The 15,335-nt window shown below is 46.4% G+C and overlaps 1 protein-coding gene across 1 annotated transcript in view; it reads left to right on the top strand.

The window, feature by feature from the left end:
• Positions 1-3,010: 3,010 nt before the first annotated feature.
• The window catches only part of TRIM67 (tripartite motif containing 67), a 50,310-nt gene continuing 37,985 nt past the window's right edge, over positions 3,011-15,335 (top strand). Inside the window, exon 1 of the mRNA XM_038533921.1 lies at positions 3,011-4,587. Within this exon, the coding sequence (XP_038389849.1) occupies positions 3,544-4,587 (1,044 nt within the window). The 5' untranslated portion in view covers positions 3,011-3,543. The remainder of the gene's footprint in view (positions 4,588-15,335) is intronic.

Raw genomic sequence — 15,335 nt, 5'->3', positions numbered from 1 at the left:
TGCTCTCCTCACTCCCCTCTCCCTTCCATGTAAGGATACAAGAGCAGATGATGTCAGCAAACACCAGAACTGCCAGTGCCTTGATCTTAGATCTGCCAACCTTACCTGCTTCACCCTCTGCATGGCCCTGACTTTAAAAATATACAAAAGACTTGAAAAAAAAAATGGATATGGTATTCAACCCTGGGATCACATTTCTTCATGAGCCCTTTTTATTAAGTAGACTATATTGTTATTAATAACTAATATATAGAGTCTTTTAGAACCAAAAGGAAATTTCAAGTTCAATGAATTCTATGCTTAAATCTTAGAATACAAAAAACTGAGGATCTGAGAATAAGAGACTTTTCTACACTTTTCTACATGGCAAAGTTGGGAGAGAAAGAGGGCTTTTTATAGATATAAAAGATGTATTTGACAATTGTTACTAATTATGGTTCTATACAGTGAGATATTGGAAATGACTATGTAACCTCAGTTTATACAAAGCAGCTGTAGAATACCAATCCCCCAAGTGAGCAATGCCTTAGCAGTACAAGGCTAAGCTGATTTAGGTTGTGGAATTGAGGTGGTGGGAATGGAGGGCATGTGGGAAAGGCATAGGTGCACAATTCTGTTGTATTAGATGAGCTTCCTCTCCAAGGAAAACAAAATCATGCTCAGCCTGAGTGACAGAGTTATTGGAATTATAGGTCCTCTGTACAGGAAAAGATTTACATACCCCTCCAGCAGTCTTCCCCATGCTGCTAGGCAGTTTACCTTGGTCTAAAAATGACAAGAGTGGGTCTCAGGTTTATGGCTGCTTGGTGAAGGAGGGGGCTGTTTACAATAGAACTGTAAGAGGTTATGACTTTCTTTGCAGTCACCAGGAGGCTGCGCTGGGCTAGACTGAGGGATGATAATGCTGAAATCACAAGAAATGCATCTTCAAGTGCATTCAATCACAGGCCTGCCTATACTCATGCCCGGTGTTCATGACCTGATACTGTAGCAACTTTCTTGAAGGCTTATCAAAGCATTGCAGGCAGGATCCACCTCATTATGGTTTTATCGATAGAAGGCAGATTTGGATAGGCTTGTCACCATCTCCCACCTGGGGATACTTGATACCTGGTTAAATAATTGTTCTAAGCTCCCTGTAGCTGAAGGGAAGTCAAGTCAGGTCTCTTAACCTCTGTGGGGCTCTATTTGGCAGGAGGTCGGCCTGCCCGCTCTTCAACCTTAAGACAAACTGGAGTCAGGCTGCTCAATAGTGGACAAAATGGAACTGAACAGTCATAGGATGTTAAAGCCGGAAGTAGGCTTTGCAGTTTGTATTTAGGATTATTTCATTTAGTTCGCATACATAATTTGACTCATTTGACAGCCGCGAGATGGGAGACAGAAAGCTTAAGCAACCTGCCCAGGGGGGGGCGACGGCTCAGTAAAGGAGGCTGCAGCCTAAAGTTCGGGCGGCCTTTCGGACTACTGTCAGGAGGGCACCGCCACCCCCGTCCCCCGGTGGTCTCCCTGCCAGTGATCCCAAGCCGTAGTCAGGGCTGCAGCCTTTTCCTGCTGTCACCCGCCAGCCAGAGCAACCCCCCAGCGGGTGACGAGCAGACGCTGAGACTCCACGCCTGGCTCGGTGGCGCCTATCTTGTCTTTGTTTGGAGTACTGGAAAATCTGAGGACGGGGGAGGCGTGACTTCAATATTCATATCGTTTTTAAACAAACGATTTCCTAATTTGTGTCTGTTTCACGCCTGGTGACACCTCCGTAGGCAGAGCCTGCCGCGCTGCGAGCCCTTCCTTCTGCCGATCCGCACCCGCCCCCCCCCCCCCCCGGCCTCCCCCAACCAACCTTCGCCGGCAGCAGAGAGAGAAGAGCGAGCACAGGAGACGGCCAGCGCCGCGGGCGGGAGGCTGCTCGTGCAGCTCGCGGCTGGCGTGGAGATGTCCCCATTCATAAAACCAACACCTCTGCTCGCTGACTTCCCACCGGCCCCCAAAGCCCAACCACAGCAGGGTAGGACCGGGTCCCAGGCGCTCTGCTCCAAGGGCCAAGGGCCCACCCCGCGCGTCTTCGCTTTTCGCCAGGGAGTCTCGTTTCGGAATCCTGTCTTGTGCCCTCATTCAGTCTGTGCCGACGGCCCGCATCCACCGCGGATGAGAGCTCGTGGTTGAAACCAAGAGAGAAAATGGCTTGCGCTTCGGTCCGTAAACAAAACCTCACCCTTTGACTTCAGGCTGTCCGACATTTTGTGACTTGGCATTTGGGGCTCTATCAGACACCTAGGAAGCGACTGTCAAACCATGCTACCTAACCGTTTGTAAACAACTGGCTTTTCAGGTCCCCTTGTGCCCTTTTATGGTGATGGGTGGGAGCGCGGGAGCCGGCAGGGGAGAGGATGGCAGGGGCGGGGCGGGGCGGGGCAGGGCGTTGTACCGATTCAAGATGCGCTCTCCGTCCAAATAATAGATTGTTATTAACAATGATCCTCTCTACCAAACCCTTGAGATTGCCCCTTGACTCGCCTAGCAGCCAAGGCAAGCCCTTATTCGCTGAGCTGACGCCTCCTCTGCTCCTCCCGCCCCCCATTACTCTCTGCTCTGGAAATTACAACTCCTCAGCACGCCGCGCGGGGAGGCGGCGGCGGCGGCGGCGGCGGCGGGGGGGGGGGCGGGGGCCGGGGGCGGGGGGCGGGGAGGGGATTCCCGAGCCAGCCGGGCGCTCGCCCTCCGCCCGCCGGCTGCAGCGTCGCGCGGCCAAGGTCAGAGGCGCCGCAGGAGCGGCAGCGGCGAACCAAGGAAGCGGGTCAATCCTTGCCGCGGGGGAAGAGCCCCAGGGCGCGTTGGGGTGGCGGCAGCGGCCCCCGGGAGGGCGGCAAGCGGCGGTCTCGGAGCGGCCGGGCCCCGCCGAGGCAGTAGCGGGAGCCGGGACCCTGCCCGCGGAGGCAGTAGCGGCCGCCGCGTCCCCGCCCGCAGCCGGGCCCCGCCTGGAGCCCGGGGCGCTGTCCGCCGCCTCGTGGTGCTGAACCCAGTCCCGCGGCCAAGCGGCCCTGCTCGCTCTCCTTCTCACCTCCGGGTCGCTCCGACTGGGGCGGGGCAGGGGCAACAGGGAGCCCAGGAGCAGCCGCCCACTGGAGCCGACGGGTTGAAGCAGGACAGCTAAGAAACGGCAGCCCGGCCGCTGGTCCTGATGTGCAGCGGAGACGCGCACTGCGGCCGGCGGCGGCGCTAGTGCTGATTCATCACCTAGAGCGCCTCGCAGGCCATCGCGAGGGCAGCCGACCGGCTCCGGACTCTGGCCGCAGGTGGAGGAGCCTCGCGGGCAGGAGGTGAGGATCCCCTCCCTTCTCTTGCCCCCGGTGGTCCTAGGGCGGTGGCCCCAGGATAGGAGAGGGGCGTGCCCCGGGGCTGCGAAGTGGGCATGCCTGTGTAATGCCCTCGCTTGCAGTCTCTCTGGTGCTAACTACGCTCGGTCCCTCCGCCTGTCTCTGGAGCTTGGGCCGTTCCACCTCCCCCCCCCCCCCTCCCTGAGCAGTTCGGTCTACCGGTGCAGCGATGGAGGAGGAGCTGAAGTGCCCCGTGTGCGGCTCCCTGTTTCGGGAGCCCATCATCTTGCCCTGTTCCCACAACGTTTGTCTTCCTTGCGCTCGTACGATCGCTGTTCAGACACCGGACGGCGAGCAACACCTGCCCCAGCCGCTCCTGCACTCCCGGGGCTCCGGGCTACCGGCGGCCGCCGCCGCAGCGCCTCCTCTGGACCAAGACCCGGCGGCTGGCCCGGCCTGCAGCGGCGGGAGCGGGGGCGCAGCTGGCGGCCTGGGCGGCGGTGCGGGAGGTGGCGGGGACCACGCGGACAAGCTGAGCTTGCACAGTGAGACGGACAGCGGTTACGGTTCCTACACCCCGAGCCTCAAGTCTCCCAATGGGGTTCGCGTGCTGCCCATGGTGCCCGCACCGCCTGGCTCCTCGGCCGCCGCGGCCCGGGGAGCCGCCTGCTCCTCGCTGTCCTCGTCCTCCTCAAGCTCCATCACGTGCCCGCAGTGCCACCGCAGCGCGTCCCTGGACCACCGAGGCCTGCGCGGCTTCCAGCGCAACCGGCTGCTCGAGGCCATCGTGCAAAGGTACCAGCAGGGCCGCGGGGCCGTGCATGGGGCGTCCGCAGCCGCTGCAGTGGCCATCTGCCAGTTGTGCGACCGCACCCCGCCTGAGCCGGCCGCCACGCTATGCGAGCAATGCGACGTGCTCTACTGTGCCGCCTGCCAGCTCAAATGCCATCCATCCCGGGGACCCTTCGCTAAGCACCGCCTGGTGCAGCCGCCGCCGCCGCCCGCGCCCGCCGAGGCCGCCTCAGCATCCCCAGGCGCGGCCCAGGGCGCCCCCAGCGGAGGCGGTGGCTGCAAGAGCCCGGGGGGCTCAGGGGCCGGAGCTGCTGGGGGCGGCGCTGCCCGCAAGTTCCCTACGTGCCCGGAACACGAAATGGAGAACTACAGCATGTACTGCGTGAGCTGCCGAACCCCGGTGTGCTATCTGTGCCTGGAGGAGGGCCGTCACGGCAAGCACGAGGTGAAGCAGCTGGGAGCCATGTGGAAACAGCACAAGGTGAGCGCAGGCTGGGCAGGGCGCAGGGACACAGGTGCAGAGAAGCGGGCGCGACAAGGGCCCCCGGCCTCCTCCCCGGAGAGGTGGCAGAAGGCAGGAATGAATTCCTTCCTTCCTTCCTTCCTTCCTTCCTTCCTTCCTTCCTTCCTTCCTTCCTTCCTTCCACCTTCCTTCCTTCCTTCCTTCATTCGACAGACGCTGAAATGAATCCAGGGACTCTGAAGTGGGTGTTGGGCATGAGAAGGGCATAGAAAGATGACCTACTCGGTCCCCTTTCCCCTGAGATTGGATGATTTTACACAAAGGGCACCCAGAATGCAGAAGCAGGGCTTTTTCACTCCCAAAGTTGTCTAATAAATTACCCTGAGGGCTTTGCGGGATTTATGGCATCCAGGGCCCCCTTTCTCCCTAGAAAAAAAATTTTTTAAGTGCAAGTGTTCCCACCCACCTGCAAAAAAATGTCTGATCCCTCCCCGCACTTGGTTCATCTTCCCTGAAGATAGGAAGGTTCTATCCTAGCACTCAGTGAAAGGACACACTACTTCCTACAGAACAGAACTCACCTCTGTTTTCAGAGCAGATTTGCCTACACTCTCTAGGAGTCTCCAGCACTTTCTACCCCCAGAATGCCTGGCAGCCTAGAGGGAAGATATCATTCCTCATGGGCCTTATTTAAGAGTTTGGGTGTGTGGCCTTTTAGGAAGGGAGCATCATTCCCTGAGAGATTTTCTCTTGCTGAGACGCTGCCACTCCTGGCAGTGGGAGTGTGGTGGCCCTGCAGATCAAGCCATACTTTTCTCTGCAGGCTGCCGAAAGCCTCCTTCCCCTGTGACTTGCCTGGGGCTGGCACCTCCCAAGTGAAAATGGAACAGCCTCTAAGTGCCAACTCATGGTTGTCAATGTGTCCTCAGTACCTGACACTGGGAGGGAGAATCCTCAAAATGAGGTCACATCCTTTTTCAGGATCCCTGGGCAAGAGTGGAGTAAATTCTTCTCATGAACATTCACCTTAATTTTCTATCCAAAGGCCAAGCCATGCAACCGGACTTGCTGGCACCTGAGGTCAGTGATTGTGGCCTGACCAAGTTAGAGTCCCTTATTCAATGACCCCAACTACATCAGCAAATTTGGACACTTATCATTCAATATCCTCTTTCTCATAAACTCTCACTCCACAAATAGACAGAAGGTCTCCAAATGGCCCAACAGGACCTATGTATTCTGCTTGAGGAGGAAAGACATGGGAAAATAAGGAATTTGCCATGGTTACATTGAATCATCCGACTGGAAATGGACAAAAAGGGTGGCATAGATGAGAGAAGGGACTAACCATTCCTATTATAGATTTGTTGTATTTAGTTACTATATAATTTCATCTGCTACAATGTGTGTGCTATTATTGTAATTCAACATTTTCAAATCAGAAAATTAGAAAAGAAATGGGGGAAAACATTAGAAATCTACCTTGGAGTAGGAAATTTGCAGAAGAGACATCATTTCACAAATAAAGAAATCTTTTGCAAAGAAGCTGTGATCAGCACCAAGACAAGAAGCATAGGTTCACATTCAGATTTCACAAGCTGTTACTTTTTCACAGCCTAGTGGGCCAGAAATAATTCTAGGTGTTGCCACCTAAATCTTTAGATTTAGTGAAGAGTGGAAACAAGCATGATTTGAGATGAGTGTGCACTCTTAGAAGAGACTAAGACTCTTGCCAGGAAAAGTTAAGTTGGATAATGAGCTATGATTTAAAGAACCAAGACTATGCAGGAAAAAAATCATTGGTCATCCTTCCTTTGGTATCCACAGCACCTTTAGAACATTTCTATCCTGGGATCCCTGGGTGGCGCAGCGGTTTGGCGCCTGCCTTTGGCCCAGGGCGCAATCCTGGAGGCCCGGGATCGAGTCCCACATTGGGCTCCTGGTGCATGGAGCCTGCTAATGTCTCTGCCTCTCTCTCTCTCTCTGTGACTATCATAAATTAAAAAAAAAACAAAACAAAAACCACGTTTCTATCCCCAACCAACAATGGAAAGTTTTGAGGAAATATGGAAAGCACATGTGATATTCGCTCAACAGAGTGGGAAAGTTATCTGTGGGAAATAGGACAATGGAGAATCTAGTGTCTCGATTTTATACGTAATGCCACAGCTTCAGGAAACTAAGACATCATTCCAAATCCAGAAGGAATGATGTGAGATACTTTTCAAGAATGAATAGAAGTTCTCCTGTTACCTTTCAGCAGGGGCTATTTTTCTACAGAAAGGACAACTGAGTGCTTACTATGAGCAGCCCAACCAGGGGCTAGGGAGCACTGCTGGAGGTGTTTGGTCTGAATTTGTGGGCAGATGTCTAGACATCCACTGTGAGGGTGGCTAGTTTGTTTGTTTCTTTGTTTGTTTGTTTGTTTGTTTGTTTGTTTGTTTGAGGGTGGCTAGTTTTGAAAGAGAAACTGGAACACTCAATTTCACACTCCCACCAGGGCAGTTTAAGCTCTTCCATTAAACTTAAAGTTTCCATTGTTGTTGCCATTCAAAAATCCCAGCAGCCATGACAAAGCCTTGTGGTACTACCAGAACTAGATTTGGGACAGAAACATTTCCCTAACACTCCTGTGACTGCAGAAGCCTTCATTAAAGCCCTGCTCTAATTCTTCCCAAGTGTGGCTGGAGCTTGCCATCTAATTACTGATTCTTTAGCAAAGAGACATCAATGTGACACTGAAATCTATTTTAAAACAAGATTATCACCTTTTGAAAACAGTGTAAAACCTTTAGGTTTGGGCCAAACACATTTTTACGCATTTAATTTCCTATTGAAGTATAACTGACATACGGTATTCTGTTAGCTTCATATGTACAACATAGTGATTCAACATTTATATACATTGTGAACTGACCTGTGACCACAGTACATCTAATTACCATCTACCCCCATACAAACTTAATACAATACTATTGACTGTTTTCCCGTGTGCTGTACATTATATCCCCATGACTTAGTTATTTTACAACAGAAGGTTTGTATCTCTTGATCCCCTTCACACACCCCCAAGCCCCTTGCCCTCTGGGAACCACCCCTCTGTTCTTTATATGTATGAGTCTGGGTTTTCCTTTGTTTATTTGTTTGTTTTGTTTTTTAGATTCCACTTATAAGTGAAATCATGTGGTATTTGTCTTTCTCTGTCTGACTTATTTCACTTAGCATAATACCCTCAGCTCCATCCATGTTGTCACAAGTGGCAAGAGCCCATTCTTTTTCATGGCTGAGTAATATTCCTCTGTGTGTGTGTGTGTGTGTGTGTGTGTGTGTGTGTACCACATCTTTATCCATTCATCTATTGATGAACACTTAGGTTGTTTCCATATGTTAGTTTTTATATTATTCTTTTGGAAAGGGATTAATCATTTCAAAGAACTTCTGATGTGAAGAAATAATGTATTGTAAAAGATAGAACACAGAAGGACAGCTTTTGTCTTTTTGCCTATTGATTATGGAATTCCAATTTTCCTGAAGTCAGAGGAAAAGGATCATTGTGAGCTGTAGCTCTTCCCTAGAATGACATGTCACAGAATGTCAACCAGTTTGTCCATAACCCTTGCTGGGTGCAAATGCTCAACCCTGAATTAAAACGGTTAGAAATTGATTCCTGAACTAGGTATAAAATGCTGGATAAACCCTTTTTTAGAAATCTTTGGAAAACTCTGGAAGATAAGAGAGTATTAAAACAAAACTCTCATTGATACCCTAGGATTACTGTTCTTAATGAGTCATCACTTCACAAGAGCAAAGGAGGTGATGCAGCCTAGAAATCTCAGGGAAAACAGGGCTTCAGATTACTCTCATGTCTTGAAGTTCTGCCAAAGGGCACTTGGCTTCTCAGCACATTATTCCTATCTTGTTTTAGAAAAGCAATAAGGAAAGGCTTTTAGCCTTTAAAGCCTCAGAAGAAAGACTCCTCCATTAAAAGAAATAACATATAAATAAGAAAGGCAGAACCTGTAATCAAATCATAGCTGAACTATATCTCAAGTACACTTATTTGAATATTGGTAGTAGTTTATAGCACAGGTAATAAATGCTTGTTAAGAATTAGAATTACATGGGATGCCTGTGTGGCTCAGCGGTTAAGCATCTGCCTTCAGCTCAGGGCATGATGATCCTGGAGTCACAGGATCGAGTCCCACATTGGGCTCCCTGCATGGTGCCTGCTTCTCCCTCTGCCTATGTCTCTGTGTCTCTCATGAATAAATAAATAAAATCTTTAAAAAAAAGAATTAGAATTACAAATGTAGAATTGTAAAAATTAAATATCTCCAAATTCTAATTTGGAGAGGAAAAAATCTCTAATGTTTTAGGGTTTCCTTGTAGAATTCTATCATACGTTTATTTTGTGTTTTTTTCTTTAATAATACAATATAAATATTTTTCTGTCAGTTAATGTATGTCATTTGTGATGACTGCATGCCATTCTTTCATGTGAATTTAATATTTTATTTGATTAACACCTCAGTGCTGAATTTTAGGTTGTTTTGAGTCTTTTGTTGTTACAGACATCTTTCTAGTTAAATCAATGCCTATACTCTTTTTTTTTAAAGATTCTAAAAATTTATTTATTCATGAGAGACACAGAGAGAAAGAGAGGCAGAGACACAGGCAGAGGGAGAAGCAGGCTCCGTCCGAGCAGGGAGCCCGATGTGGGACACAATCCCGGGTCGCCAGGATCAGGCCCTGGGCTGAAGGTGGCGCTAAACTGCTGAGCCACCCGGGCTGCCCCTCAATGCCTATACTCTTATTATTTCCTTAGGTTAAATTTCCAAATATGGAGATGCTATGTGAAAAGATATTTGGCCTTAAGATATTTGTTTAATGTTGCCAAGTTGCCTTTCATAAAGTTTATCCCTATTTTCTTCCAAAAGAAAAATTATGTAAATAATAAAATATTCGTGTAGACAGGACCATGGGGGATGAAAATAAGGTGGATTATCTTGTTTCTAGTAATTACTGTTTGTTATTTTCATTACGTTATTGTTAGAGGTGTTTTTTTTAGAGCTGCTTTTAAAAAAAGAATTACAAGTATCTAGATTTTTATATTTTTAACTACTAGTTGGCAATCTGCCCTCCCTCAAAAATTGGTTTGATCTGAGCAGCTATTGCCCAAGCACCCCTCTTTATTTGAAGGGCTGTGAAAAGACTGGCCTTCAGGGCCCACGTAAGGCATTTTAATGTGGGGTTGGATGGGGGGAAAGAGAGTTCAGTAGAGAGTAGTAACTGGTAAGATGTCTTCCTTTGGGGAGATCTGAGTTCTACTACTCTATGGCTGATTGCTGTGCACTAGCTGCTGATTCTAAACCCAGGGCTACTGAATGGAAATGCAGCAGGGTCTTCAGAGCATGTGGCATGGAAATATGCATAATCTGAGTGAAAGCCTGGATTTTTGAGAATCTTTTACCAACTCTGAAGTCCTCAGAAGTGAAGTATGTAGACTGGCTTCTGTTCCATCTGCCTCAGATTGTCAAAGAACCAATGGCTAATCTGCTCAGACTTCTGGAAACATGATTCTGCTCTGATAACTAGAGTTTACCACATCGTCTCAAACTACCCTCTATGTTAACATCACCTTGCCTTCAAAGCCGGCTGGATGATAGCCCTGCCCCATGCTTGGATTTAATTCCAAGCAGGTCAGTAATTCCGGAACAGTTATTAGAAAGAACCCTTATGTTAACAACTTTTGAAATATATGCCTTCCTCAACACTCCAAACATTCGGAAAACAGAAAGTGGGTTTCAGAGAAGAAGACAAAAATCCATAAACTTGAACTGCTTTTACCTTCTTTTTGAAGATTGTTTATAGAGACAGAAGGGTTTAGAATTTAGAAAGAACTTAAAGGATGAGAAAGGACATTACTAGGGATAAATATATTTTACACTATATGCTGTTGTGTCATTTCAAGGTTGAGGTATTGTATTTTTAGCCTCTAGAGGGAGATCTTTTATGTGGATGGATATTCATGTTGATGGGACTTGAGCTGTGGATGTCAATAATGTGGAGTGTTCTATAGGGAAGCTTATATCTTCATCTCTGAGACAAAGAAAGGGTTGACAAACTGTCACCCACCATCTGTTTTTGTAAATAAAGTTTTACTAGAACAGAACCATGCTCATTTGTTTACAATATTGCCCATGGCTGCATTTGGCTACAGTGGCTGTTGGAAGAGTTGAGTAGCTGCAGCAAAGCTCTGCGGAGTGCAAAGCTGAAGATATTTACCATTTGGTCCTCTGTAGAAAAATAATGTGCTGACCTCTAGACCAGGACCTGTGATTACAGTGTGGTTGGCTGAGCAGCAGCAGCAGCCAGGAGCTTGTTGGAAATGTAGAATCTTGAGACCTGCTACAGTCTTACTGAATCAGGATTTCCATGTTAGTGAGATCCCATGTTGATTTGTATGTACTTCAAAATTTGAGAAACCCTGGTGGGATGATTTTTGGGGCCCAAGGCTTTGGGCTTATTGTTCTAACTGTGTAAGAAGTGTAACAAGATGTGTAAGCCATCTGAGAAATGGGGTGGCCCTTCAAGCCTGAAGCTAATACTCAATAAGTAGACTCTAGGGAGTCTGAGCAGATTGAACCAGAGAATTTTACGTAATTACCCTGACACTAAACAGAATCTTTGGGTTCAGCAAATTCTGTGTGTTGGGAGACAATACAGTGTTCAAAGACCACGTGGTCCAGAGAAGCAAGAATCTCTGAGGGATGAAGGTGTGTGCAAAGCTGTCTGGGCCCTTCTGGACTCCAGTGTGGGCATCTCAGGAGAAGGAAATGCTAGACAAATGCTCTTTGCTGATTTCCTGGGATTGAAGAGAAACAGATTTACTGTTTATATCTCTGGATTTCCTTTATATTTGCTACTTAGTTGTTCTATAAAGAGAGTGCTTTATCCACTCTTATCCAGTTTTGAAGGGCCTGCCTAGGGAGTGGTGGAGGTTGGAAGTATCAAAACCATGGAGCCCGAAAGGAGCAAGGGAGAATGCAGATGACATTGTAAGGGAAAGAGGAGGGTGTGAATTCACTCCTCCCTGCTTGGAATTTCCTCTTGCAAAGCAAAAACTGTGGATTTAAAAATTTTAATCCTAGAATAGGCTGTTTCCAACAGATATCATCAATTCCAACCTCCTCATTTTGTAGATGAGGAACTTGAGGCACAGGGGTTTGCTATAGTTGCACAGCAAGTTTGTGAAATGATTCTGGTAAAAGATGATCCTTTTAAGTTCTTCATTGTACATTTTGATTAACTATATAAATGTGATAGAATGCTGTGTATGTATCTGAACAAAAACAGGTGTATATAGCATCATCTAATTAATCTAAAGTAATTATGAATGGAAGAAATATTCTAAAAGGTAGGGACAGAGATTGGGACACAATTCCTCTTTCATTTAACTGCAATGGAGCAGCAGAAAATGGAAGTAAGTGGGTGAGGAGGAGTCAAAACGTCCTGTTTAGAAGAAGTAGCATGAAAGAGTTTGAGGTCTGGAAGGAATATAACAGATCATGCAGCACTGCCTCTTCATTTTCCAAGCAGCTATAGAGGGGTTAAGTGGTTTGGAGGAGAGAGAGGGTAGGGAATGGTCCAGAAGGAACAGAGACAGGTGAGGTGGGGCTGGTGAGCTCAAGAGTATGGAAGAGGTCTAAATGACAGAAATAGACAGGAACATTAGCACTTGCCAGAAGGCTGGGCCTTGGTCACATGTCATTTGAAAAATCTGTTCAGACAGTAGATAATTTTTAAAAATGAGGTCAATGGGCAGCCCGGGTGGCTCAGCGGTTTAGCCTGGGGTGTGATCCTGGAGACCCGGGATCAAGTCCCACGTTGGGCTCCCTGCATTGAGCCTGCTTCTCCCTCTGCCTGTGTCTCTGCCTCTCTCTCTCTCTTTCCCCTCTGTGTATTCTCATGAATAAATAAATATAATCTTAAAAAAAATAAAAAATAAAATAAAAATTAGGTCAAGGTTGCATTATGAAAGTGGGCAAATATTTGTACAAATATTGTCCAATCTCTTGATCCTTGGTAACAATTTGATTCTGGGTGGTAGTAATAAACCAGAAAACCAATAAAATATGAATAATCAGAAATGAGAGGCCTCTTAAAGTGTGTGGCTTATCATCACTTAACAAACTATGTGTTACCTACCATATGGCTAGCTTTCCCTATCAGCTGAGTGGTATCCCCATGTAACTAAAAGTAATCTCTAGTATATGGATAACTAAAAAGCAGAGGGCGCATTTTGAATATTAATCTTTTTTCTGAGCTTATACTTCTAATGGGTATTTATTCTTTGGTTCAACTAATTACTTATTCAATCAACAAGTAAATCTTGAATATCTATATCATACCAGGTACCATTCTAAACATTTAGGCCACAGAAGGATGTGTTCTCTTCCCACAGAACATAAACATAAAGAGAAAGAAGATCAACAAGCACACAAATAAATAAATGGGATATTTTCTGATATTGGATGATTTCTTAGTGGATATTAGATAATTTCTGATATCCACTAGGATGGAAGTAAAATAATGTGATAAAAAAAGACTTGAGAGACTTCCTTGTGGGGAAGGTTGAAAAAGCGAGACTTGATAACTGGGTAAGAAGTGGCCAGCCCTGCCCAGTTCTGAAGGCAGCATGTTTTATAGGGAAAACAAGAACCAAGAACCAGAGGTGGAAGATGCCCAGTGTGTTTGGGACAGAAATGGGCCCCTGTGTTTGGAGTGTAATAAAAAAAAAATGAATAAGTAGTAAGAGCAGAGAGATAGGCAGGGTGCAGAGGAGTCAGGGCCTGGCCCCAGATAAGTGCAGTAGGAGACAGCTGGAGGCCTTTAAGCTGAGGAGTCATTTTTTAAAAAATCATTCTAATTACTGTTTATAGCAAGAGTAGAGGGTCAGAGCAGAGGCAGTGAGACCAACTGGAGACTACTGGAGTAGTTTGGGCTGTAAAGATGGGGACTTGAATTAGGAGAGATGTAGCAATAATGGAGAGAAGTTTATATGTTCATATCCTGCTTGGGATTCTTTGAGCTTCTTAGATTTGTGGTTTGATGTCTTTTATTATTTTTGGAAAATTCTCTTATTTATTTCTTTAGATAATTCATTTGCTCTGTTCTCAATCTCTCTCTCTCTCTCTTCTCATCCTTCTGGAATTCCAATTATATATATATATATGTTAGATTGTTTGATATTGTCCTACAGTTCTTAGATGCTCTATTCTTTTTTCTTTAATCATTCCTCTTGTCTCTTTGTGTTATAGTTTCAATAATTTATATTGACTACTCTTCAGGCTCACTGATTTTTTCCTAGGCTGTGTCATGTCAACTGATTAACCCTTTCCAGATTTCCTCTGCATTTTCGTAGTGGTCCTGCCCCCTTTCCAGCAGTAGGAAGTTTCAAATAGCCTGGCCCAATGACTGTTTTCTGCATCTCCCTACCCGCCCCTCCACCCCAGAAAGATATGATTTTTCTCTTTTCTTTTTCTCCAGCCACATGGGTCTTCACCTTGCTCAGAGTCATGGGATAGAAGGATAGGGTTGTTGCTTGTCCCTAGTGGCTTAGGATTTTGTTGTGGAAGGGAGAAGTGTCCTCATGGGGCTTTGTACTTCCCTGCAGTGACTGTCCCATTCCTCTTGCAAGCCAACTTCTGGGGTGCAAACGTTTCCCTCTTTTAATCTAGGAGTCACTTTAGATTGTGTAACTAATCAGGTTTCATTTTTCTCTTCAGCTGCTAGAATGCTTAGAGCCAAATATTTGGTGCATACATAGTAGATTTAATTATGTTACAGATTCCAAGACTTATTTCTGGCTTCATTTTATGTCCCCACCCTTCCATTCTCTCTTTTAAGTTATGCACTATTGAATTCCACAGACTCTTGCAAACTGCCTTAAATACCTTTTGAAATAGATTAATAAGGAAGCAAATAGTGGCCTGTTTGAATAAAACCAAGAGAACAAGAAACCTCTGGAAAATCTCATTAATACCCTACAGAATTCTGAGCAGTGCTTAGTCACTGTTAAAGAAATGCTGCTTGAAAACATTCAGCTCAAGGAACAGGGACCTTCCCAGTCACTGGGACATGTGACTGTTCCCTTTCAGTCCCATATAATAAAGAGACTCCAAAATAACTGTACCTGCTCTAGACAATAGGATCATTCACCCTATTTCACATCTTTCATGGGAATATCACCACATACCATCAGCTTGTTTGGAAGGTGTGGTTATTACCTCTCAAATTGGTTACCTTTACAAGTATTTGCAGCTTATCACTGATGAATGTTTGTCTTCCTCACAGAGGGACAAGTCAGGGCACATTAGAGGCAAGAAAATCCTGCTGGGGGTGATAGTGTCAGGAAATGTGAGAGGTTTGAGATTTTAGCCTATGTACAGTCTATCAAATTCACTTACCACAATTTCATGGATGCAGGCAGAAGACATGAGACTCCCACATCAGAAATGAAGAACAATTTACCACTCAAAGCAACCGCAGTAGTCAGAGTATCAGCATTTTTGTGCCAGTTTTCCTGATCTCCCACTCACACCAGATAGTATGAAGAGGGCCAGATGCCACCTGCACACATAGTAGGTCATATCACAGGAGAGGAACTTCAAACTTAGGGAGCCCAAATCCATTATAATGGGTGATTAGTATGGGACACTTTGCTCCAGAAAGAGACGCATCTCCAGCTTCCAAGATTGTTGCCT

The sequence above is a fragment of the Canis lupus genome, chromosome 4, assembly GCF_011100685.1.
Source record: "Canis lupus familiaris isolate Mischka breed German Shepherd chromosome 4, alternate assembly UU_Cfam_GSD_1.0, whole genome shotgun sequence".
Classification (NCBI taxonomy): domain Eukaryota; kingdom Metazoa; phylum Chordata; class Mammalia; order Carnivora; family Canidae; genus Canis; species Canis lupus.
This window is presented reverse-complemented; position numbering and strand designations above follow the sequence as displayed.